Below are 25,037 nucleotides of genomic sequence, written 5' to 3'. Positions count from 1 at the left end.
GGAAACCACATGTCAAGTAAGATTAGAAAAATAATAATCGGAACTTTCTTGCCCAGGCAGGCTGCCGATTGCCCCAATACTAGACGTCTCCTGGCGGGACTGCAGTATTTCCAGAAGGTGGGAGATGTTGAGTAAGAACACTGACCCTTCCCTAAGGCTGGGCCCTGAATGGAAACTCCTTGAAATGGGGGGTTTGATGATCTTGTGGAAAAAAGAGAAGTCCAGGGATGCTTAGGAAAGGGGCTTTGGGGTTTAAGCTGTAGCTTGGAGCATGGTGGCGCTTTAAGAAACATGCTGGAGGGGCGCCTCAGTGGCTCAGTGGTTGAGCATCTGCCTTTGGCTCAGGGCATGATCCTGGGGTCCTGGGATCAAGCCCCCCATCAGGCTCCCCGCACGGAGCCTGCTTCTCTCTCTGTCTATGACTCTCCCTCTCTCTCTGTGTGTCTATCATGAACAAATAAATAAAACCTTAGAAAGAAAGAAAGAAAGAAAGAAAGAAAGAAAGAAAGAAAGAAAGAAGAAAGAAAGAAAGAAACAGACGCTGGATAGCACAAGCTGAGCAGAAGGAGTCAACCCAGAGTCGTCTGTTCTCAAGGCTTTTAAAATAGCATTTTAGCATCAAAGCTCTGTTGAAGCTTTTCCTTGCTGTCTGCTCCAAACACTACTTCTGTTTCCTACCTGGAGGTTCAAGAATGTTGGGACTCTCTGGCATTTTCCCTGCTGGACTTCTCATTCTACAGGACAAGTGGTTGTGGAAGAGGGAAGGGGTCTCCCAATAATGATTTGCAGACCCACTCTACTCTCGATGGATCCCTTGGGCCTCATGACTTCTGGACCCAAAGACGAATGGGCTTCTACTAAGGCCTTAACAAAGGCTCTTTTCAGCTCCTGAAATGGCAGCATGTGCCCCAGGGAACAAGGGGAGAAGTCTGCTGAGAGAAGCAGATGGAACCCTCCAGGAAGGTGCTGGCAGCCACCAGGGGAGTCACTGGGATCCCCTCTGCACCACCTGCCTCCAGGCCTCTTTGCAGTCCTTTTTGTACTCTATGCTAGATGACAGCCACGGACAAGGCAGCTGCACAAACATGCTTAGACCACTTATTGCATTACTCATGCCAGAAGACCCACAAAGTCTGGCGGGCAAGAGGAAAGTAGGATCTTGCCTCCTGCATATAAAACTATGCATTCCTTTTGGAGAAACAAAAGCGGCGTTGACACAGCTTTTCTGGAAGGATCTACTCTGTCAAGCCAGAGGCAGCAGCACCAAGATTGACAGCCAGAAGATTGGGAGAGGGATCCCAATCTTGGCACGGGCCAAGTAGACACGGTTCTGGCCAGATGCTTGCTCATCCCATGAGTGGAATGCAGGGAGTAGCTTTCCTTCTTGCTGCTGCAACTGTGTCTGATGGGCATGTGGGTGCTCCCTCAAAGGCTGGGGCTGAGGGCTTGGCTGGAACTAACCTTATTGGTTCTCGTGCACAGGATCTCAATGAGCACTGCCTCATCTGTGCCCAGACCTTTCATGGCCTTTTGCAGCTGCCGGGCATCGTACTCGCTGGGGCGGTCCAGTAGGGCCAAGGCTGTCTTCTCGAAGTTCCCACTCAGGTCACTCTTGAACACCTCCTCCAGGTCCTGTAGGAAGACGGCAAGAGCCCTGACTGGGGAATGGTCCAAAGCAGAGGGACAAGTGTTGCTCTCTCTATTGCTTGGCCTTAGGGTCAACAGGAAAACTGCACGGATACAGTGGGGGAGAGAGCTCTACTGGCATGAGTGACCTGCTCTGGAGGACGCTGGAAGTAAGTCACCTTCCTATCCATCTTCTCCCGGAACTGGCAGAGAGGCAGAGAAGATCCCTTACTCAGGGTGGGAGACCCCGAAGATGAATCACAACAACAACCAGCCTTTGCCGGACATTTTGGGATTCAGAGGGCCCTCTCACTGATCTTCAGAAGAGCCCTGGTGGAGAAGTATTGGCATCATTCCCGTTTACTGACCTCAAAAAAATGAAGGGCTTGCCTCCCAGCCCCAACCCTTGCTCAACTAGAAAGGACTGATTATCTCTAGAGGGATCAGATCATTTGTCTTCAAAATGGGAATGGTTTTGAGAGTGAAAGGGGCAATGATAAAGTAGCAATCATTGCAGGGGCATAGCAGGAGTAAATGGGGACCACCCTGGGCATGTCAGAGGTACAGCCACTTTGGTTAACTTGTTAAATCTGGAAAGGAACACACGTGGGAAAGCACTCAGGTAGGCAGAAGGAATGAAGGACACGAAATGACTGTTTTTAGCAAGTGTCCATCATCATGGATGTTTTCTGGCAAGTGCTGTCTTATTAGAGGCAAACTGCCTGCCATACCTGTGTCTCTCTGACATGGGTTAATGATGAATGGGACATGAAGTGATGTTCAGTCTAACTAGAGTTGCCAATGCCCCCAACTTCAATGAAGGAGCTCAGAGCAGGACCTTCATGTCCAGCTGGCCCTGTGTGCGTCAGACCACAGGACCCCGGAGCAGCTAGCGTCTGAAGGACCCGAATTACAGCGTGGAGTTGGTCTGGCCACTCAGCAATGCTGTATGATGGCTAATGACACGGTCACAGCAGCCGTGTGACTTTGGAAATGTACTTTCACCAGCTGTCAGTTTCCTTCTCTGAAAAATGGGGAGATAATAAGATTCATCTCTTAGGGTTTTGGGGAGAAAAAGCTGAGAAACAATCTGTTTCAAGCCCAAGCACAGTGCCTGGGACACTTAAATGTTTAATTAATGAGTATTATTATTATTATTATTTCACACCAAGAGGAATCTTCTAAGAGGCTAATCCATGTTACTCACATGAACCTCTGAGCTCTGAGCCTGGGAGAAAAACCTCAGAGATTTTGCCTTATGAGGGGGATCTGCAGTCTTATGTGGGGACATGGTATTACTGCCTCTGTCTTAAGGCAGTTACCCCATCTAGTGCTGCAATCATTACAGGGACATGAGAGGAATAAATGGGGCCCTTTGCTGAGCACTCTACAGTGTGGATCCCCCCAAATATTGGTCATGTCTCTTCAGGTCAGATGAACATTATATAGAACTGCAGAGAAGTCCCAGCTGTCTACTCTTACAAGCCACAGGCATGAAAACAAATCCTTGTATGTTTACATTCTGTTTGGACACAGAAGCTGGCTCAGGGTGTCTCAGCTCTAATCCTGGTTTTCTTGCTCACTAGTTGTGTCACCTTGGGATGTGTGTTCTCTTTGGAGCTCAGTTGACATGGGGACTTGGATTTGTCCCCTGCCAACATCTCCATGCTTCAGATGTTGTGATTCCAGATCACCTCCTTGGCAGTCTCAGCTATCTGAGACAGGTGTGAACAGGTGTGTAAGCAAAGATTGGCAGGCTGTTGGTATTGTGGTTTGATGCTAGAGCATGCCCACTTTCCTATTAGCAGAGCCCCTAAGTCCCCACCTCAAGATCAGTTACTCTGCTTTACATTCAAGCTTAAGAAGCCTGATCTGACATTCCACGTTGGTAGAGTGGGGGATAGACATGGCACTTGAGAGGCTGTTACACTTAGGCATGCTGACAACGATAAAAGTTCAATGTCATTCAATTCAGCTCCCTGCAGCTGAACTGAAGAGTCAATTATTTTCATCAATGTCATCAAGGAATGACATTGGCAAGCCCGATTGTGAGGAGAGAAGCAGAAAAACTATAAAAGCACACCCAGGTGGGCCAGGTAGTGTGGAAATAAATAGCTCCTCTTCATGGCAATGGGTTCTTCGGAAGTGGATGCTGCCCCTGGAGTTAAAAGACTGGGATTGGATGTTGGTTCTTTTGCTTATTAAGTGAGTAATTTTGCGTGAGCTTCAGGTCATACAGAGGAGCCCCAGGTTTCCTCTCTATAAAATGGAAATAGCCATACCTAGGAGTGCTTCCCTTTACTGATATGTATGCCATCAGCCATCAGCTTGATTCTCCCAAAAGCTGGGAAGTAAGCCAAATGACCATTTTCATTCTGTGTCTGAGGACACCAGGGCCTAAAGAGATTGTTGCCTGCCCAGTGTCAAATAAATAAGAAAACCCATCTCTGTATCTATTTCTACATAGTGATCGAAACTGTAAAGGTCTTATAAATATGGATTTAAAAACAGCCTAATGATTAATATTCGGTTTGCATGCTAATAATTCTAATGACATTAAGAAAAGGTTAAATTGTGTTCATCATAAATCAATAAAGAAAATAGAAAGCCTAATGCATACTTATAGATTTCTATATATAACACCATCAGCAACAACAAAAAGAAGGAAAGAAAAGACACAAGTTTGTGTTTTGTTTGTGTTTTTTCTTTTTAGTTTTCTGTCATAATCACTTATGAAGAATGTATCATTCTTGAAGGTCAGTGTATAGATGAAGAATTCTTGTATGAAGATCCACCTGTGAAAACTGGTTCTCAAGTCACTGGCCTACCAGTAGGTTAATATGTAGAATTAGACCAAAGGAGTAGAAAAATGGCAGAGGGATTAATTAGAAAAAGGAAGTCAATTTTCAAGAGGAGTTAAGGCATATTGATTTTATAGGCTATTAAGTTAACAAGGCAATTTCAGTTTCTCTGTGATCAGTTAAAATTGTCAAGAATAGTTTCATCTTGTTTTCTCTGGAGCTAACTCAGTAAAGCTTTAAAGATATTCTCCGCTGCCTTGGGAATGTAGAGAAAGCAGAGACTGCCTTGGCCAAGGCTGTGCTTGCAAGAACCCTTGGAATCACCTTGCCATACGTTGCCTTGTACTTCTGCTTGATTTTTTGCCTCTCATCTGAAGTCCTGCTTGATAAGATCTCAATGATGGCTGCTTCATCAGTTCCTAAAGTGCAAGAGAAAGAAACAAGGTCAAGAGTGAATAAGAAAGAAGATGGAGGTTGATTTTCATCAATTCTCAGGAAGCTAGGGCAGTGGTCAGAGGAACCTAGATGGACCTTTTAGCTTTAAAGTCTTGTGGAGAAGTGTATTCTCATTCACTTGACAAATATCCATGAAGGCCTCACATTGCCTGAAGCACAGTACTGGGCATTGTGGCAGAAAGAGGAATGAGTACAGCCTTAATTTCATTCCTAGGTCTATACTCAGGAGAGATGAAAACAAATGTCCACATAAAGCTTGCACACAAATGTTCATTGCTGCACCATTCATGATAGCTAAAAGGTGGAAACATCCTGAATGTCCATCAATGGACAAATGGATGAACAAATGAGGTATATCCATACAACAGAGTATTATGTGACCAGAAAAAGAATGAAGTACTTTTACATGCTACAATTTGAATGAACCTTGGAACATCATGCTAAGTGAAAGAAGCCAGTCACAGAAGACCACATATTATAATTACTCCATTCCTGTGAAAGTGTAGGATAGGGAAATCTATAGAGTAGAAAAGTAGTGTGTGGGGATGGTGTGGGTAGGGGAGTAATAGCTAAAGAGTAGGAGGTTTCTTTCTGAGCTGATGAAAGTGTTCCAAATTGACTGTGGCGATGCTTTCATGTATCTGTGAATATATTAAAAACCATTGAATTGTACACTTTAAATGGGTGACTTATATTGTATGTGAATTTATACCTCAATAAAACAGAAAATCTCAAAAAAAAAAAAAGTATAGTCTGTTCATTAGCCTCCAGGTACTTAAAACTGGGTGGAAGAGATTAAAATAGAAGCCCAAATTGCTACAAGCCCACCCATAAACTTGTCAATCTCAAGAGAGAAGTCCTAATAGGGACCATGATGGCCATTTGCCTTGTTAAACTCCTATTATGCCTTTAAATGACATTCTTTCTAAAAAATTTTCCCCCTGATCCTCAAAGCAATACATGCTCATTGTAGGCAATTTGGTCAGTACCAGAAGCCATAATGAATAAGAAAGAAGAGGGGAATATCCTTTTTAGAATATCCTTTAGAATATCCACAGAGACAGGATTGGAAAGATGATCCATGTGTAGCAGGTGTGGGAATGAGAAAGACTAAACAGCAAACTCTGATTTAGACTCTCTAGCCCAAGGGACGCCTGGGCAGCTCAGTGGTTGAGCATTTGCCTTCGGCTCAGGTCGTGATCCCAGGATCCTGGGATCAAGTCCCACATTGGGCTCCCCAGAGGGAGCCTGCTTCTCCCTATGGCTCTGCCTCTCTCTGTGTGTCTTTCATCCATAATCAAATAAAATCTTAAAAAAAAAAAAAAGATTCTTCAGCCTAGATTCAAATCGACTTATCAACTGTATGATATATGTCATATATATATATATATATATATATATATATATATATGCACACATACAACACTGACTCTTGAATAATACATGGGCTAGGAGTACCAATTCCCCTTGCAATAGAAAATTCATGTGTAACTTATGAATCCCCCCAAATTAAGGACTTAAGTAATAGTCTACTATTGACCGGAAGCCCTACTGATAACATTAACAGTCAACACATTTTTGTATGTTTTGTGTATCATATATTGTATTCTTACAATAAACTAGAGAAAAGGAAGGATTACTGAGAAAATCATAAGGAAGAGAAAAATACATTTGCAGTACTGAAAAAAACTGCATATGATGGACCCGTTCAGCTCAAACCTGTGTTGTTCAAGGGCCAACCATATATGAAGATATCATTAAGTCATTAAATGTGTGATTTTGCTGACATTTTGTAAAGGACAGGAGCTGAAGGAATTGATTAAAAGAAAAATGTTATGTTTATAGGACTCAGATTGACCAAGATCATGGAAGGTGGTATCTGAATGATTGAGGTTTGAAAGCCTGTTACAGAATTGAGGAGTTTTTGGCCACAAAGTCACAGTGAGAGTGCCATGTAAGGATGGAGGATTGGATAGATGGGTCTATAAACCCAGGAAGAGCTGGGGCCTCCAGAAGCAGGACAGAAGCCTGGGACAGGTCCCCCCTAGTGCCTTCAGTGGGGAGTATGGCCTGCCGACTCCTTGACTTCAGACCCTGGCTTCCAGGACTAGGAGACAGTAGGTTAATGTTCTAAGCCACCTGGTTTGTGGTACTTGGTTACACAACCCTTTGAAACTCATATGCCCACTATCCTCAGCAGTATCTCAAGCCTTCAAGAAAGGAACCCGGGGCACCTGGGTGCTTCAGTGGTTGAATGTCTGCCTTTGGCTCAGGGCACGATCTCGGGGTCCTGGGATTGAGTCCCACATCAGGCTCCCTGCAGGGAGCCTGCTTCTCCCTCTGCCTGTGTCTCTGCCCCTTTCTGTGTGTCTCTCATGAATAAATAAATAAAATATTTTTTTTAAAAAAAGGGAGAAACAAAGGAACCCCAAACTCTCTCTTCACAGCCAGAATCTGGAGAGTCCTGCATTGGCCTGTCCCCCTGGCCACTCCCTGGGACTAGCACATGCTTGGTCTCCTTTGAATGGAACTGAATTAGTTGAACTTGTGTGATCGCTCCTACCCAGCTGAGAGATCAGGATCCTCAAGGAACAAGAGGGGCTAGATGCATTTGATGCGTTTTGGTGGAAGGATGGGGAGGAAGAGAAATCTGGGTGGTGGGTCGGGGAAGGTGTGGAAGGAGGAGTTGCCTATAGAGACGGGGAAGGAAATAAGAAGACTCAGTGTTTCTGCTGGCGAAGGCTAGAGGTGTTTTACCTCTGTCTAGACTCTGGTGCTAGTCCTCAGGGCAGGATGTGGGGAGACAGGGATGAGAGTTGTGTGGTGGTCCTGGCACAGCCACTAGCTTTGTGTCCTCAGACTGTTCAATTAGACTGAACTAATCAGGGATTAGTTCCACCTTTACAATTCTGGGAAGACCTAGCTGTTTGATTCCAAGTGGAGAAACAGCAAATTCTAGGATGAGTTCATCTCCAAGAATAGTAGTGATTAATTGCTGCCTAGTTCTGGTTCAGTTTGAGTGCTGTTATTTATGTTGTTCTTCTTCATTTTTCCTACAGTTCCACCTTTGTGATGGGGATCCAGTTACTTCCCCTGTGATGTGTGTGTTTTTTTTTTTTTTAAACTTCTGAGTGCCAGAAATCTCACCTCAGAAGGGATTTCTTTTTCTTGTAAAACTCTCCTGAATCAGCCCCTTTCTTTCTGTGAGGGCTGCTCCTACCCAGGTCCTGGGCCTCAGCATCTCAGGCCTGGAGCCCTACAGGTGTCATCCCTGGAAGGAGCCTTCTTGCCTCCCAGATGGCCCACTCATTGTATAGTGTCAGCTAGGAATCTGGGGCTCATCCCTGGCTCCCTCTTTCCCCTCACCCCACGCCCAGTTAGTTACCATGAAGATGGCACTATTTCACTTCCTTGGTATCTCTCAGACCCATCCATTTCTCTTCACCCTCACCTCAGTCACATTACTCAGCAGAACCACCGATACCCAAATGGGGTTCCTGCGTCTCCCACACCTTTTCCAACCACATTCACTGTTCCCGGATTGTGCTCACTTATGAGCAGCTCACCTGGCCATTCTTTTCTATCAAAGCTTGTAATATTGGGCTCTTCAAGTCCAGAAAAGTTTCAAGTCTTCAGTGGGATGTCCAGGCCTTTTGGAGTGGTTCCTATTGCCTTTCAAAGTCATGTCCCTCCCACCCATCTTCTCCCAGGTTCTTCATAACCATGTGAAACTCCTAGAATAAGCAATGTTTTCTTTCTCACCTCCATATCTTTGCATGGGCTCTTCCCTCTACCTGAAACACCTTTGTCTTTGATCCTCACTTTCATTCCCGCTCTGCCTTTAGGACTCAACTCACTGCACTTTCTTAGAATAGATGAGGCCTTCTGCTTTCTGTGTCCCTCACATGGCCTGTTCTCCTCTGTCCCATCTCTGCCATGCCACACTACAAGTCCTATGGGACAGGGGGGTTCGCTTACAGCTGTATCCACATAGAAGCCTCTCAATATTCATCAGATGACTTGTTGAATGCGTGGATACAGTGGGATACTTGTTTAAATGCATGCATATATGGGTGAATGAATGAATGAGTGAATGGAGACTTTTGCATAGCATGGGATACCTTGTCTCTGCATTGGTGTAAGCTGCATGTTCCACTTGGGTGGGCTCTATGTAGCAGGGACCAATTGGAAATCTTCCACTCTGATGCCACAGTCAACACATAGCTGGATAATTCAGGAAAGTAAAAATTTTAAACATAATACTTCTTAGATTTTCCTTCCTGGAATGCTTTAGAAAGTGAGACTGGAGACCAGAGCAGTTCTGGGATGTCTCAGCAACAGCCTGGAGGTTAGAGGAGAGTCTGGAATGACCAGATTTCCCTCAAGCCCTTTGAATCTGGGTCTCGGGTTTATCCTGGGAGCCTTTCCCACTACCCAACCAAGAAGTGATTTACTGAACAATGACCTCATTTTACATTTCACAATATGTGTGTCATATAAGCAGTCTGTGCTGCTGAACAATTTCCTGTAAACATTTACAATGGTTTGAGGCACTGGGGCCAGTCCCCAGTGGTTCTGGGAAAGAGTTTTTAAAAAAACAAGAAGGAACCTCAGCCCTGCCTGTGCATCAGACACTGCAGAGTAATTATACAGTAGAGGTCAGGCCCAGGGTGATAATCAGCCTTGGGAGTGCCAGAGGGCCTCCTCGCTTTTGCTCTCCCAGCAATTTTCTGGGAGGAGACTGAGGCTGAGTTTCGGCAGGATGGAGGCCACTGGGTTTGAAGTGCCCTCCACTTCACACCAGGGGCCCATGTGCCACGTGAGTGGTCTGAGCAGTATGCTGGTGGCGGGGGCTTGGCTTCCCTCCCTGGGCTCCACATGCCAGCCCCCAGCAGCCTGGCTGAGCCAGGGGCTGTGGGCTTCCTAGTCCTTCAGTGCTTCCTTTGGAAATGGAGGTGGAGGGAAAGTAGAGGAAGCAACAAATGGGGAGAACTTTGGCTGCCAGGGAGGCTCATTGCTTTTCACTTGCTCACTGTATTCGTTTCCTGAGGCTTCTATAATGATTACCACAAACTCTGTGGCTTAAAACAGCAATATATTCCCTCACAATTCAGAGGCCAAAAGTCTGAAATCATGATGTCAGCAAGGTCACACTCCCACTAGAGGCTCTGGGGTCAAATCTCTTCCTCACCTCTTCTAACTTCCGGAGACTGCCAGCAATCCTTAGCTCTGCTTCTCAAGCATTACTCACTCTCTGCTTTGGCTCCACATGGCCTCTCCCTGGGTCTCTGCTCTTTTTCTGCCTCTCTCTCTCTCTCTCTCTCTCTCTTTTTTTTAGAAAGTTTAATTTATTTATTTAATTACTGCACCCAATGTGGAACTTGAACACAACCCCAAGATGGAGAGTCCCATGCTCCACTGACTGAGCCAGCCAGATGCTCCTCTTTTGTTTCTTTTAAGGACATTTGTCAATAGGGTCCATGCAGGTGATCCAGGTTGATCTCTTCTCAAATTCCTTAACTTAATTACATCTCCAAAGACCCTTTTCCAGATTAAGGGTCACAATCACAGGGTCACAATCACCCAGGTGGCATATCTTTGGGGGGACGCCATTCAACCTGGTATACCCTCAGTGATGAAGAATAAAGGCCACTCAAGGGTGGGCCTCCTCACTGCCCATACTGATCTAAGGGCCTTTGTGGGGATTTTGGATCTCAGCTTATTGTTCAAAAGGAGCAGAGTAGCATGTAATGAGAGCGTAAGAAGTGCCAAGCACTGTGCTGCCTCCTTATCCTCAACACCTTTCTGTAACAAGGGATTATTAACCCCACTTTGCAGTTCAGAAAACTAAGGTCACAGCATCAGTAGGTAGCAGAGCAGGGGCTCAAACCCAGGTCCAAAGTTCATTCCCATGCCTGGCGAGGGGAAAGAGAATTGGGCTCGGGGTCACAAGATCTGAGTCCTAGGCCCAGTTTGCCTCCAGTGTGTCTTGAGCAGCATTAACCTCTGTGGATCTCAGATGGTCTAGTCCTTGCTCCCCAAAGCGTGGTCGCAGGACCTGTAGCATCAGCATCCCCTGGGAACTTATTGGAAATGCAGGATCTGAGAAACCACCTAGAATTACCAGTCCGAATCTGCGTATTAACACCCTCATGACTCAAATGCACATTAAAGTTTGAGAAGTCATGAACTAGAACCAGGGTAATCGCCATGGCAGCTTTTCCTTCTGGAGCCTCTTTCTGTGTCTCTTTGAGGGAGAATGACAAGCTGCAGGTTCATTTTACAACAACGTAAAATTTCAGAAATGATAATAGGTGTTAGGTCCATGCACTCTCGGGTTTAAGGCATTCTTCTCAGAAGGCCCAGCAGAGGGTCACAGAGTCCCAAGAGGAAAGTCTGACAAAGAGTGTCAGTGTAGGGAGAAGGGTAAAAGGCTGTTCTGGGTTAACCAAGACCCAGACCATATGCATCATTAGGACCCAGGAAAGCAGGGGCAACAAATAAATAAGGAAATTTGTAACTTTTATGTTATTTGGAAAAATGAAATATCATTTTAGAATACATCATTTTTATTTTGAATTGTGTAGGAAGATGAATGGGTGGGGAGTGCTCATAATCTTTTTGATGAGTACAGCCCTTAGACCCACTGCGGCCCACACAGTGGATACGTGTGGCTATGGAGGACGTGAAGTGTGGCTGGATCAAATTGGAATGTTCTGTAAGTATAGAATACACACTGTCTTTTGAGGACTAAATGTGAAAAAAAAAGGTTGTCAAATATCTCATTAATAACTTTTATATTGTCTGTTGAGATGATATTTTTGATATAGTATTGACTTAGCTAATGCTTATTAATAAAATTACTTTCACCTGCTTTTTAAAAATTTGACTTCTCAAAAATTTAAAATGACCTACATCACTCACCTTTGTGGCTATGGGACAACATGGCCCTACACATTATAAAGCCAGCCCTGGTAGGGCTGGTATATCAATGAGATGGGTGCACGGTCTTGCAGACAAATTTTGCCAATGATGAAATTTTGCTTTGGCTTGCAATTTTTTTAAAAAAGGATTTATTTATTTATTTGAGAGGTGGGGGAGTGGGGGACGGGAAGTAGGAGAGAGAGAATCCCAAGCAAACTCTCCATTGAGCACAGAGCCTGATGTGGGGCTCAATCTCATGACCCTGAGATCATGACCTGAGCCAAAACCAAGAGTCAGATACTCAACTGATTGAGCCACCCAAGGTGCTCCTGGCTTGTACTTTTTAATAGAGATTGGAATTCTAGAATTCTAAACCTTCAACCAAATCACAGCTTTCTGAGATGGCCCTAGTTTTCAATCACCCCACCCTCATTTCCTAACTCTCTGAACTCGGGCAAGATATTTAACCTCTGATCCTCAACATTTTCATCTGTTAAGTCATTAGAAGGCAACTTTATAGCCTTGTTGAGAGGGCTACACAAGATGACATGTATGCGGTGATCAACTTAGCACTTGGCACACAGAAGGTGCTCTACAACAGTAATCAGCACAACAGTGGTCCCACCTTGAAGCCTCATCCAAAAGGGATAAAAAAACACAGATTTTGGCATTCAGTAGGTGTTCCATCTGTGCTTTTTGGACTTAACCCACTAAGTGGCTAAGAACGCAGGGATTTATCATTAACTGCAGCTGAGTTATTCCCACCCCCACAATACTCCTGTCTCCAACCCACATCCAGGTGTCAGGACCTCACTTGAGAGGCAGCAGGGAAACACCTGTGAGGCTGGCCCAGCCACTCAGCAAAACGCAGAACTATAAACATCCTGCCACTTCCAGGCAAACATGGCTCCCGGCAGCTGTTGTCTAAATACAGCATGAGCCAGGTCAGGATATGAGCGAGAAGCAGCTCCTCTCTGCTGAACTTTCCTCTGATGTCCCCCTAAACCAAGCAAGTGAGTTGTCATCCTTCATTTCCAGCTCCTTCTCCCTCTGACGTATTCAAGAACACTTACCATATAGAAATCCCTTTTACTGCTTTCCTACCAGATCTTCTCCAACCCTGACTCTCTTGGAACTTCTCCAACATTTTTTGGGGAAAGACAGGCTATTTTATTCAGATAGTTGCTTATATTGAAGCAAAATATCTCTTAGAACTTCCACTATGGATCCCAGTCCTTTCCCTGGAGTCACACAAAGAATTTATGGCCATATTTGTTCTACAACAGTACCCATTCCTAGGAAAGTAAATCTTCACTAATTTACTTTAAGTAAAAATCTAGCACTTGTTTTTGCAAAATGATGTGCTGAGTGAAAGAAGCCAGTCATAAAAGGTCACGTACTGCATGATTCCATTTATATGAAATGTCCAGAATAGGCAAATCCATAGAGACAGAAAGCAGATTTATGATTGCCTGAGCCTGAAGGGAGTAAGGGGGTGGGGAGTGGGGGATCAGCTACTAATAGAAATGGGGTTTCTTTTGGGGCCGTGAAAATAATGATGGTTACTGATCCTGTGACTATACTAAAACCCAGGTTTCTGGGACTAGAAACTTGTTTCAACAGAGACCTCCTTGGGTCTCAGAGCCTCTCCTCATGGCCTTCTTTCTGGATGCTCTCTCCCTCATCTCACCTTGTTACTGGGGTTACCTTATTCCTGATCCTGATCTCTTTCTTGGCCATACACTTACCTTAGGCATCAACATAAATGGCTCCTCTGGTTTTGACCTTTGATTCTTGGCCTTGGTCCCAGTTTTATGTTTACTTAATCTACTTCTAGATGCAATCCCCAGATTCCTAATCCAGCTTTCATTAGCCCCTATTTCCCACCACCTCTCATGAAAGGGATCAGAGGGGCTTAGATGACATTAGGATTGCATGACTACAATCCTCATGAAGTTTCTTCTACCTCAAGGTCAAATTCAACGTCACAGTATCCCATTTTTAACTATCATATTGAATATTGAAAAGCATTAGGATCTGATTATAGTTTGGGGATCTTTTACAAAGAGAACAACTAAAAGTAATTAACTTGGGTTAGCTTGGAATGCACATGGTCATCTTCCTAAGATCATGGGAAAGTTGGACATGACATCAAATTTAATCAACTTCAAAAGTAAATTAAAAAACAAAATATATCTCATACCCATTCCTTTGCAGGCTTTGTTCAGCTTTTTGGCATCCTGATCCACATTAAAACCCTGATGGCTTTTCGCTTTGGCCTGCAGAAAATAATCGAAAAGATGAGTGGACAATATAGGCATTCTTGAATTATCTCTGGCTGACATTGGCAGCTACTTGGAAGATGACTAAGTCATCCAAATGAGAGACCAGCTGCCACTTTACACGTGGCTACATGTGGAAATCAGCTGGGGAAACTCTGGCCCCAGAGAGATGACTGGTACTCCTTGGAGCCAGCTGGCCCTGGATGACCATTGAGAATGGGCCCCTCTGTTCATAAGGACAATCAGCCTGGCCATCTCTGGGATGAGATATTTTGACATCAATCCTACCTTTGTGTGACTGCCTCTGAAACAGACAATAATACAGTGGGCCAATGTCCTGGAATGCTGGTTCTCCCCTTTTGCCATGAGACACAAGTATATCTAGGGAATAGGTTTTGCCAGGCAGAGCTGAGGGTTCTAGGATCTTATCACAGATCCATTCTGTGACCTGGGCTAAAGCTTTGCCACCTACACAATGAGAGACACAATATTTAATTTGCCAGAGATACCTATGGAGCAGCAATAGCAGAGTTACTGGTTTTTACTGTTCCTTGGGGAGAGAACATTCTACTTAAACTAAACTAGTGTTTCTCAGACTTTGGTCATTGGCATAACACATACACCAATTTGTCCACAGCTATTGAAGTCTATGTTATTATTAGTTGCTTATTATTTTTCTTTCAGCTGACCTACTTGATTTTTACTTAAAGTCATTTTTAAAAGGAAATTCTCTATTAGCACTAAAATGGAAAATCAGTATTGGTTGCCTAAACAAAAGGTCAGCATAAAAATAAATACTTTTCTATTAAAAATGTAAAGATGTGAGGTTAATTGTAGTGACACAACTAGTAGCTTTGAACAGACCCCGTGTTTTCTCAGCTCTTGGCCTTTCCTCACAGAGATTCTCTTTAATGACATGTGTCACTTATTTCCCATCCTTCAGTGAAGGCTGGTTTAAGTGCTACTGTCTGCACCACCCACCCAATTCCCCTCTTTTACCTTTCATTTCCTTTGGCCCCTTTGGGGAAGGAATAGGAAACCACATAAGGCACAGACGTGTTCTGTTTGGCTGGCATTGCCATTCCTTTGGGGGGCTTCCCTGTCCTCCATTTTATGTGTGTTCATTGGGGCTGCAGTCATGAGGCTCAAGCCCCCTTGTCCTGCCCTTAGGTGGGCATAAACCCTGCCGGTCTGGCAATTGTGACTGGCTCAAGAGTGGGAGTATAACCCAAGCAGGGTCGGAGTCTTTTCTGAGATATTGAGGGAGAGAGAGAGAGAGAGAGATCTTCTGACTGGGCTTGTTCAGCTGAGAGAATGAGTCTAGGCCTGCTGCAGGCCATCTTATCCTCTGCATGAAGAGGGTATGAGTTCAGAGCAAAGCAAGGCAGAGATAAAAAGAGTGGAAATATGGAGAGAGAAACAGAAACTGAATACCACTGTATAAATCCTCAGACACAGAAATGCCTGTTTCCTAATACTTCCCAGTTTTATTAATAAACTAACACTTTCTCAAAGTTAATGAGTTGGATTTCTGCCCTTGCAAGAAAAAATGTTCTGTTTAATATCTATGGACTAGAGGAGGGCTGGCTTCTAGACCTTGGTTCAATGGAGAATCATGTAATCCTAGAGCCCAAGGGATCTTTTAGGGCCTCTGATCACCTCTCTGCTCTATGGACTCACTCCATGACATGGCCCATCTTGAAGTATCTATTTCTGAAGCATGGGACTTACATTTGTTGAGTACCTGCCACATGCCAATTTCTTGGTTTACAGAGACTTTTCTTCATTGTTAACCCAGAACAGTAGCCACTAGGAGTCTAAATTTCCAGAGAAGGACATCTGGGTTCAAGTATGTTAGGGAATGTGTCTGAAAACTTGCGGGATGTAGCACAGCACTGAGCTCAGATCCCCTCCTAACTCCCATACTATTAATCCCGTGCACCATCCTGCCTCGTGTTCTAAGTATGACTGGAGCCTTTTTGTTTGGCACAGGGATGACATATCCCATTTTTCCTTCCAAATCTCTTTTGTGGTGTGAGAAAGCTATCCGGTGTTGCAGAAGGCTTGTTGGCAGGACCAGTGACATAATTTGCAGGGCTCAGTGCAAATAAAAATGTAGGATCCATGTTCAAAATGGATTTAGAATGTTAAGATGGTGACATCAGAGCATTCAAGCACATGCAAAGCCTGTGTGGGGCCTATGTAACTGCACAGGCTGCATATGATAAGGCCTGTCCTGTCTGTTGATTGAATTCTCCAAGGGTGGGAGCATTGGGTAGTAGCAATCTCAGAAGAGTGAATGGTGTCTTTGCTTTTCGTTAGAAGTATTTTGTGGAGGGTTCAGGTAATCAAGTAGTATTGAACCAGAACAGCAGACATCTCCTCTTAAAAAGCTGATTCATAAACTGTTCTCTTAGCCTCATCAGTGCTGGGTTTGGTGGGACACTTACTATCTGCCCCACTTCACATAAATTAAAACAGAGACACAGGGCTCTGTGAACAGCTATGCAGGTGATGTCCTGGCTGAAGGCAGAGAGGCTGGATTTCAGCTGGGGTTCCGTTTGCTAAGTCCTGTGCTGGCAGGGCTGCTTCTCCCCCAGAGAGACACATTTTTTCCTCCTTTGCACAAAGATGCGTCCAGGACTTGCAGAAGCTGTGTTGGGACTTGTTTAAGATCACTGGGCCAGGTGATGGCTGAGTTGGAACCAGGGCCAGCCTGGCTCTGTGAAGTATGAAAGGGCATTCCATCCCTCATCCCCTGTTTTAGTAAGGTGGTTCCATGTAACACATAACACAGGAGCAAAAGGAAGGGGGAAAAAACCCTGTGAGCATGTCTAGATTATCCAAGGCTAAAAAAAGAATCAGGTAGTGTCATTTCATCCAAAATAACAGTGATATAGGGCGGGGTGTGTGTGGGATGGGGAGTGGGAGAATGTTGAACCACATGTTAGGAATAAAGATGACACTGAGACAACTTTTTCCTTTTTTGCTTAATTAAAAATGCAGTGTTTACTTAGTGAGACTCCCATTGGACTTCTGACCGACCTATAGAGCTGTAAGATAAATTTGTGTTCTCTTAAAAAAAATCACAGCGTAAAAGTCTCTATCGGATGCACAACCATCAGCAGGGCAGGTGGAAGTCAAGTTCCCAGGTTCCTTCTAAGACCCACTCTTAGCCATGTTGGTTATCTTTTCTAATCCAAAGAGAATTCAGTCTTGTTCCTCCTAACAGCAGGCTATTTGGTGTCTGAGTGAAGGAATCACAGGATGGGACTTATTTAAAAGGGGGGGAGGGTGGAAGGCGAGGAAGCAATCTGTTAGGAATTTCCCTCTCTGGTGGCTAGGACTGCCTCCACAATGGCCATATTCATCAGTGCCGCCCAGTGTTGATGAAAGGGATGTCCTTGGCTTGTTCTGGTGAGCTGGGTAACCACCTTCTCCGGAATGCATGTGGAGTGGACATTCCACCTCCATTGTTCATTGTTAGCAAGCCAGGCAGCTGATTATGGGGCTCGGGCTCGTCTGCCCATCACATTTTATTTTTGAAACCTGCGGCCACTGAGCAGAACGTCCACAGAAAGCAGGTCTGTAGGAATGCGAGTCAGGCGCACATGGCAGGGCAGGGGACTCCAGCATAAGGACAGACACGACTGTGAGGATTTAGGCGAGTGCATGATATTCCACTTGCTTTCTAGGCAAGAGAGAGGCAGAGCGACATTCCTTTTTTGTTTTCTTTCAATTTGTCTTTTCGCAGCGTTTGTGCTGACTCTCATGAGACACATTAAAAAGACAAGATGTTAATAAAAATGATTGCAGAAGTCTGGGCTTTGAGCCCGTGTGAATCCAAGTTTGAATGTGGTTCTGCCCCTTGGCAGCCATGGGAACTTGGGCCACTAACCTCAAACCCCTCATTTTCTCACCTGTAAAATGGGGACGATGTCTGCCTCGTAAGATTTGATTATGTGAGATAACTTTTCAAAGGGAGCCATGCCAAACTGCTAGTGTTTCCTCTGCTTCTTTGGGCCCCACATGCAAATATTAGGTTTTATGATATTAGGTCTTATGATATTAGGTTTTAAATTCTGCATATTTTGATTCTACAAGTTTGGAAGATTTATATCTGTCTATCTATCTATCTATCTATCTATCCATCTATCTATCAAGAGATATCTTCCAAACTTGATATTGCGAGATATAGATATATCTCCAATGGCCCAAACTGGATTTGAATCCCAGCATAACTTATGTGACCTTGGGCAAGTTTGGGAACCTCTCTGTGCTGTGGCTTCCTTATGGCAAAATGTGGATAATAGTAGAGTCTACTCATAGGTCTCCTATGAGAATTTAGATGAAGTCCTTCATACAAAGCATCTAAAATGAAGCCTAGCAGACAGCATGTGCTTAAAAAATATAAACAATATTTACTGAAGGCAGATCAGCAATGAACCTTCCAGAACATTTTAAACCCTCTCCTGCTTGCGAGGTTTTCATTTTGCAAACAGCACCTTAGGGATCAGTTTTTCATTGATCACCTGCGATTTGGATCTAGACACATATTTCACACCAGGCAGTGAAGTGGTTCACAATTAGGCTGTGTGGAGTCCAGGCAATCCAGAATGACACCCCAACACCACATTCTGTTAACTGCCTCATTTGGCTAGTGTGATAATTAGCACCTCCCGGAGTGTGAGGAGCTCACTGAGATACAGCCCTGGGGTGCTTGCCAAAGTGCCAGTATAGTCAAGCTCACAAACGGAAGCAAATACCAAGAACTCGACAAAAGGTACTGACTTCCTCATGCATGAATAAGCTGGGAAATTTCAGTCTTGTTTTTACCTCCTTCTAGCAGCCTCTCTGGCACTGCTCTGTGTCTCCATGTTCCTGCATCTTAAGGAAATGAATGATCCATTTTTCTGGAAGGAGGAGGCATACAAAATACACTGAGCTACTAGGAGCCTTGAAGCAGTGTCACCTGGACAGAATGCATGCTGAGAACACCCACTCTTTGAAATGACTCAGAGACAGGCCAGCTTTAGCACCTCGACTGCCCAGGAGGGAGGTTAGCTCTTATATCAGGTTCAGATGCCACCCACAGCCCCGCCAGCCATGAGGGCCTGGGTGGAGAAACAGACCCCCCGACCAAAGGCTTCTGCCCCAGTGCAGTTCACAGAAAGCTTAACTCTTCAGGACCGAAGGGAACATTCCAAGAAAACCTCCCTCCAGCTTGCAGTGAATTCCGGGGATAGAGTTTGTGAAAAAGTTGGCTGAGGGATATGAGTGGCAGACAGTTGCTATGTATTCTGTGGTAACCAGGATGTTCCAGGACCCAGCCTTAAGTGTCTTCCTATTTAAGGACACTCCCACTCATCAGTCCTGGTGACCTGATCTATTTGGAGAGCATCAAGACTGGAAACTAAGTATATGGTTCTCAAGAGAGACATGTGAGTTTAATTAAAGAGCATATGCAGCAGGCAAATTAGACTCTCTTCCTCTCCCCGCTTCCTTCTTTTTCTCTCTTCCCTCTTCCTCACTTGTGCCTCCCTCCCCTTCCTTCTGCAGAGAAGTAGTGAAGATCTGCCATGTGGCAAGTACTGCCCCAGGTGAGGGGGACGTGATCTATGAAGTCAGTCCTTTTCCCCAGGGAAATAAACACGGAAGCAGATCAGTGCCAATCGCATTTAGGAGAGGATGCACACTGCCTACAAAGAGCTGGGAGGAGGAAGAGGAATTTTTAGGGAGAAGTTGACATTTGTGCTGGTTCTTGAAAGAAGACTGGGAGTTAGGCAGGCTAAATCCATCCATACATATATAGGTACATATGTACATACATATGGAGGGGTGGAGGGGGGAGGGCAGTGCAGGGAGAGACTACAGAATGATGTTCTCTGGGTCTGTGTACCCATGTGCCTACTTATGTCCTGCCATTGAACTACTGCAGGACAGACATGACTGATTCACACAAGACATAATGATGCCACGTGGCCTTGGGAGTAGGACCTACTGTGTTCAGTTATGCTTTGACCCTCGCTGATTGTACGACCCCCCCAACCCTCACCCCTGGGCAAGCTGACCGATCTCCCTGAGCCTTTGTGGCCTCGGGTTTTGAGTGGAGGTGCACCTGTTCATGGGCAGCCTGAGGTTTGGATGCAGCTGCGTTTGGGATGTGGTGCCAGATTATAGTGAGCACTTGGTTGGTAGCACGTAGGAGGTGCTCAGTGACATAAGGATGTGGGGGTCATTTGTAAACCCTGAAGCTTTATCAAAACGTAATAGGAGTGGCATTTTGATTGTTTGCTCTTTCCAGTGCAGTTCCCCCAGAAGCCCTGGCTTGCTGCAGTTTGCTCGGTAAATATTTGAAAGTGGTTGCTTGGTATCCAGCCCCTTAGACAGGAGGGCTCTGAGGAAGTGCTGGAGAGCAGAGGGCCGAGGGCTCATTGCACATGGATCGAAATGGGGCTGCTGTTTGAGCCAACATGAAATTAGGGGCAGGCTGAATAAATAAAAAATGAGGACCAGGGTTAGAACCAGGTAGTGGCCTGGGCTTTTTAAGCAGGAAGGTAGAGGCAGGCAAGGGTTGTGCTGGAGAGAGCCTCAGACATGCCTGAATTCTCCCCCAATGTAAGCAATGACCATTGCCACTGCTGGTTAATGGTACCTTGAGCAAATGTTGGTGATCTGGGCTCACCTTGCTTAGTAGGGATTTTAAAGTGCTATGGACTGGGCAGCCCAGGTGGCTCAATGGTTTAGTGCTGGCTTCAGCCCAGGGTATGGTCCTGAAGACATGGGATCAAGTCCCACATCAGGCTCCCTGAGTGGAGTCTGCTTCTCCCTCTGCCTGTGTCTCTGCCACTCTCTCTCTCTCTCTCTGTGTGTGTCTCTCATGAATAAATAAATTAAATCTTAAAAAAAAATAAAGTGCTATGGACTTAATGGAAACTGAGGTCTAGTTTGAGAAAGGTCTAGTTTGTGGTCACATAGGTATCCATTCTCGCAAAGATATCTGCCCTTGAACCTGGCGTGATGCATTTTTCTCTCCTTATGCTTTCTAAGTCTCTGATTTCCATCTGAAAGATAACAGCGTCTTGTGGGTTGTTACAAGGGTATGCATCAAACATGCTTGGCAGGAAGCTTGGCCCGTGGTGAGTGTTCAGTGTTATTTTTATTACTTCCTTCCATCTTGACCTGCTTCCTTTTTTTTTTTTAAAGACTTTATTTTTTATTTATTAGAGACACAGAGAAAGAGCGAGAGAGAGAGGCAGAGACACAGGCAGAGGGAGAAGCAGGCTCCATGCAGGGAGCCCGACATGGGACTCGATCCCAGGTCTCCAGGATCATGCCCTGGGCTGAAGGCAGGCGCTAAATCACTGAGCCACCAGGGCTGCCTGACCTGCTTCCTATTGAGTGTCGAACAAGCCCCCTGACAGGTTGCTTTGTGCGGCACTTTTAAAATATCTGATTACATAATTTTGTCCTAAATCAGAAACCATTTTTTACTTACTGAGAAGTAGTAAGCAGGGCTGAGAGTTGAAGAGAAATTTAAGGGATTAACCCTAAAAATTGCATGAGGACAGAATATAAGCCACTTCCTTTGTGCCAGGCACTGGGCCAAATAATTCACATACAACACTCATTCAATCCTCACCAAGAACCCTATGAGATAAGTTGAGAAAACCAAGAGACAGAAAGGTTAATAAATTGTGTGCAGTCACAAAGCTACGAAGTGATGGAATTCAAATCTACATGGTCTGGATCGAGAAACTCTACCATTGACTTCTCATTAACCAAATTTTTTTTGTCCCTTTCAAAGTATTATTTTTTGATTTAATGGTAGATGATCTCAGTCCGGCTCTGAGAATGCTAGTATTTTACAGCAATAGCAGCTGAGACCTGTGATTTATCTGCAGACCAGGGAAGCCACGGGTCCCTTGCAGAGTGTGAGATCAAGAAGTGTCCTTGATGATGAGACAGTAGGAAGTCAAATGCAAATGAAGGCCAATTGCCACTATTTGCAAGGCAAAATGGACAGCCTCTCCCTGTGGGCACAGGGTAGGGGCAGGAAAGGCATTGCTGTCACTTCTGCTCTCAGTATCCTTTTGAGTCAAATGGAATCATGTTTTCTGCTTCTCACCTGTAAACTAACAGTAGGAGAATAAGTCAAAGTGATTCGTTATGGCATTATTCACAATAACCTATATAGGGAAACAACCTGAGTGTTCAGACACACACACATACACACACACACACACACACTGACACAAAATGAAATATTACTTAGCCACGAGAAACAAGGAAATACTGTCAGGGCGCCTGGGTGGCTCATCTGTTAAGCATCTGACTCCTGAATTTGGCTCAGGTCATGATCTCAGGGTTGTGAGATTGAGCCCTGCATCAGGCTTCATGCTGGGTGTGCAACCTGCTTCAGATTCTCTCTCTCCTCTCTCCCTCTCAAAAAAAAAAAAAAAAAAAAAGGAAGGAGGAAATTAGTCATTTGCAAGAACATGGATGGACTTTGAGGGCATAACGCCAAGGAAAATAAGCAAATAGAGAAAGATAAATATTGTATGATAGATATCATTTACAGGTGGAATCTAAAAAAAAAAAAAAAGCCAAACTTAATGGCACAGAGACTAGAATGGGGGTGGGGAGAAAAGGGAGGTGTTGATCAAAGGATACAAACTTCCAGTTATAAGATGAATGAGTTCTGGGGATCTGACGTGATTAGAGTTAATGATACTATATTGTATACTTGAAAGTTGCTAAGAGAGGAGATCTTAAATGTTCTCACCACAAAAGAGAAATGGTAATTATGCCTAATGCTGGTATTAGCTGAGATTATGGTGGCAATCACTTTGCAATATGCAAGCGTATCATATCAACACATTGTACATCTTGTACTTACAGAGTGTTATATGTCAATTTTATCTCAACAAAGCCATATAAAAAGATAATGGGAGACTTCTGGGCAGGGAGATTTCATTATGATGATCCAGAGCTGGCAGGGGAGAAATTGGCTTTTCTGCCTTTCTCTAACAGGCTGTCAGGACACTTCCTCCTCCATCTCCTCCTCCTCCTTTTCTTTCTCCATTTCACCCCAAACCTTCTGGTTCCCTCTTTACTAAAACATCTTGCCCTCTGAGTAGCAGAGGGATCCTAGGTATGGGGCCTTAGAGACAGTTTGAAGGCTGAAAAGCAGGGGGCCAGCAGGATGACCAAGGTTTCCAATATGTTTATTCTTGTAGGTAACTGCTTTCCGGCCTGATAAACTGCCAAACATTTTCATAGGTAAAATCTCATTTCTCCCTACTTGACAAAATCTAGATTTGTCTTATTAGGAAGGTTCCATCAGTGTTCAGTGGGGGACGAAGAAGGCGGGTTAACTGCAAGCAAATTCCTCTCCGTAACTTCCGGAATCTTCAGAGGGCCTAAGGGTTGGGAGATTGACAGCACTGGCCTCATGCTCATCCATTTCTTAAATACCTGGTTGCCCACCATTGAGTCCACTGACAACAGTGGAGAATATATATACCTGAGGGAATTTGCTGAAGCCTCATCTCCTCTCTGGAACCATTCCTGACCCTCTTGGGAAAGACGGAAAACTTTCTGCCAATTGGGCATGGGGCCCAAGGTGGCCAACGGTTTGATTGCCCAAGATTGCGGGTTTCCTAGGATGCGAGATTTTCAGTGCTAAAACATCCTGAGCAAACCAGGATGATTGGCCACCCAAGCTGTAGCTGACTTTGCAAGCTTCCAAGAGCCACTCATGTGCATTTCTTCCATGAACTCTATGTTCATGTTAGTAACTTGAAATCAGTTGTGATTTCATATTTATGCTGTGGAAATGGGCACACGGTGCAAATTGGGGTTTTGTCCTCCACCCCCCATCAAGATCTGGTGAGACATTTTCTAGCACACCAGTTTCTCCTTTGTGCTTTTACTCCATTCTAGAGATTTCTATCAGATCTCCTTAAGGTGAGGCCCGATCCGAGGGCCTCACTAAACCATCCAATCGATAGTAGCGACGGGCGGTGTGTACAAAGGGCAGGGACTTAATCAACGCAAGCTTATGACCCGCACTTACTGGGAATTCCTCGTTCATGGGGAATAATTGCAATCCCCGATCCCCATCACGAATGGGGTTCAACGGGTTACCCGCGCCTGCCGGCGTAGGGTAGGCACACGCTGAGCCAGTCAGTGTAGCGCGCGTGCAGCCCCGGACATCTAAGGGCATCACAGACCTGTTATTGCTCAATCTCGGGTGGCTGAACGCCACTTGTCCCTCTAAGAAGTGTAGTGTCCCTCTACACTTATTCATTAGTTTATCTCCCTCCCTAGACTGTAAACCTCTTGGGACCAAGAATGATGGTCATATTTCCATCACTTTAAATGGGTAGGAATATTTGCATCATTTGGCAAAAGAAAGGGCTGAAAATAGGAAAAACATTCACTTGAATCAGATCTTGATATGACTTACATATATATGCTGCCCGTGTGTTCTTAAAATAGTAAGTGAAATTTTTTTCGATTAAAAAAATGACCCTTCTTCTACTAAATTTGGGATTATTTATATGTTGGCATTTTGAGAACAGCTTTTGATGAAGATTGATATAGTCAGATCATTTCCCAGAAAAAGAAACTTTCTCAGGCTATGCCCTCTGTGTTACACCTTAAGTTGGTGTGATAGTTACCCATCAAAGGTGACTCCAGGGTTGGGACCAGATCTAGTGCCCTAAGATGGTAGGCACTATCATTTCTGAAGATACTGACAATATGATCAGAAGTACAAACCATGTGACTGACCCACTATGCACTGAACTCTGCTATAGGAAGACTAAATGGAGCTGTCCTTTTGGAGGCTATACCCAAATAGGGGAGAGATGAGCAAATAGACTCATGATTGTTTTAATTAGTGACTTTCCGGCTGAGCACTGCTCATCTGGACAGGAAAACC

At 44.6% G+C, this 25,037-nt stretch overlaps 1 protein-coding gene across 2 annotated transcripts in view; it reads right to left on the bottom strand.

The window, feature by feature from the left end:
• Positions 1-25,037, bottom strand: part of ANXA13 (annexin A13) — a 50,363-nt gene that overhangs the window by 15,028 nt on the left and 10,298 nt on the right. For both annotated transcript variants that reach the window (XM_025993511.2, XM_072733973.1), the window contains 3 exons: positions 14,011-14,086; positions 4,752-4,846; positions 1,462-1,632 (listed from right to left, as the gene is read on the bottom strand). In XM_025993511.2, the coding sequence (XP_025849296.2) occupies positions 1,462-1,632; positions 4,752-4,846; positions 14,011-14,086 (342 nt within the window). The remainder of the gene's footprint in view (positions 1-1,461; positions 1,633-4,751; positions 4,847-14,010; positions 14,087-25,037) is intronic.

Source organism: Vulpes vulpes, chromosome 13, assembly GCF_048418805.1.
Source record: "Vulpes vulpes isolate BD-2025 chromosome 13, VulVul3, whole genome shotgun sequence".
NCBI lineage: Eukaryota > Metazoa > Chordata > Mammalia > Carnivora > Canidae > Vulpes > Vulpes vulpes.
This window is presented reverse-complemented; position numbering and strand designations above follow the sequence as displayed.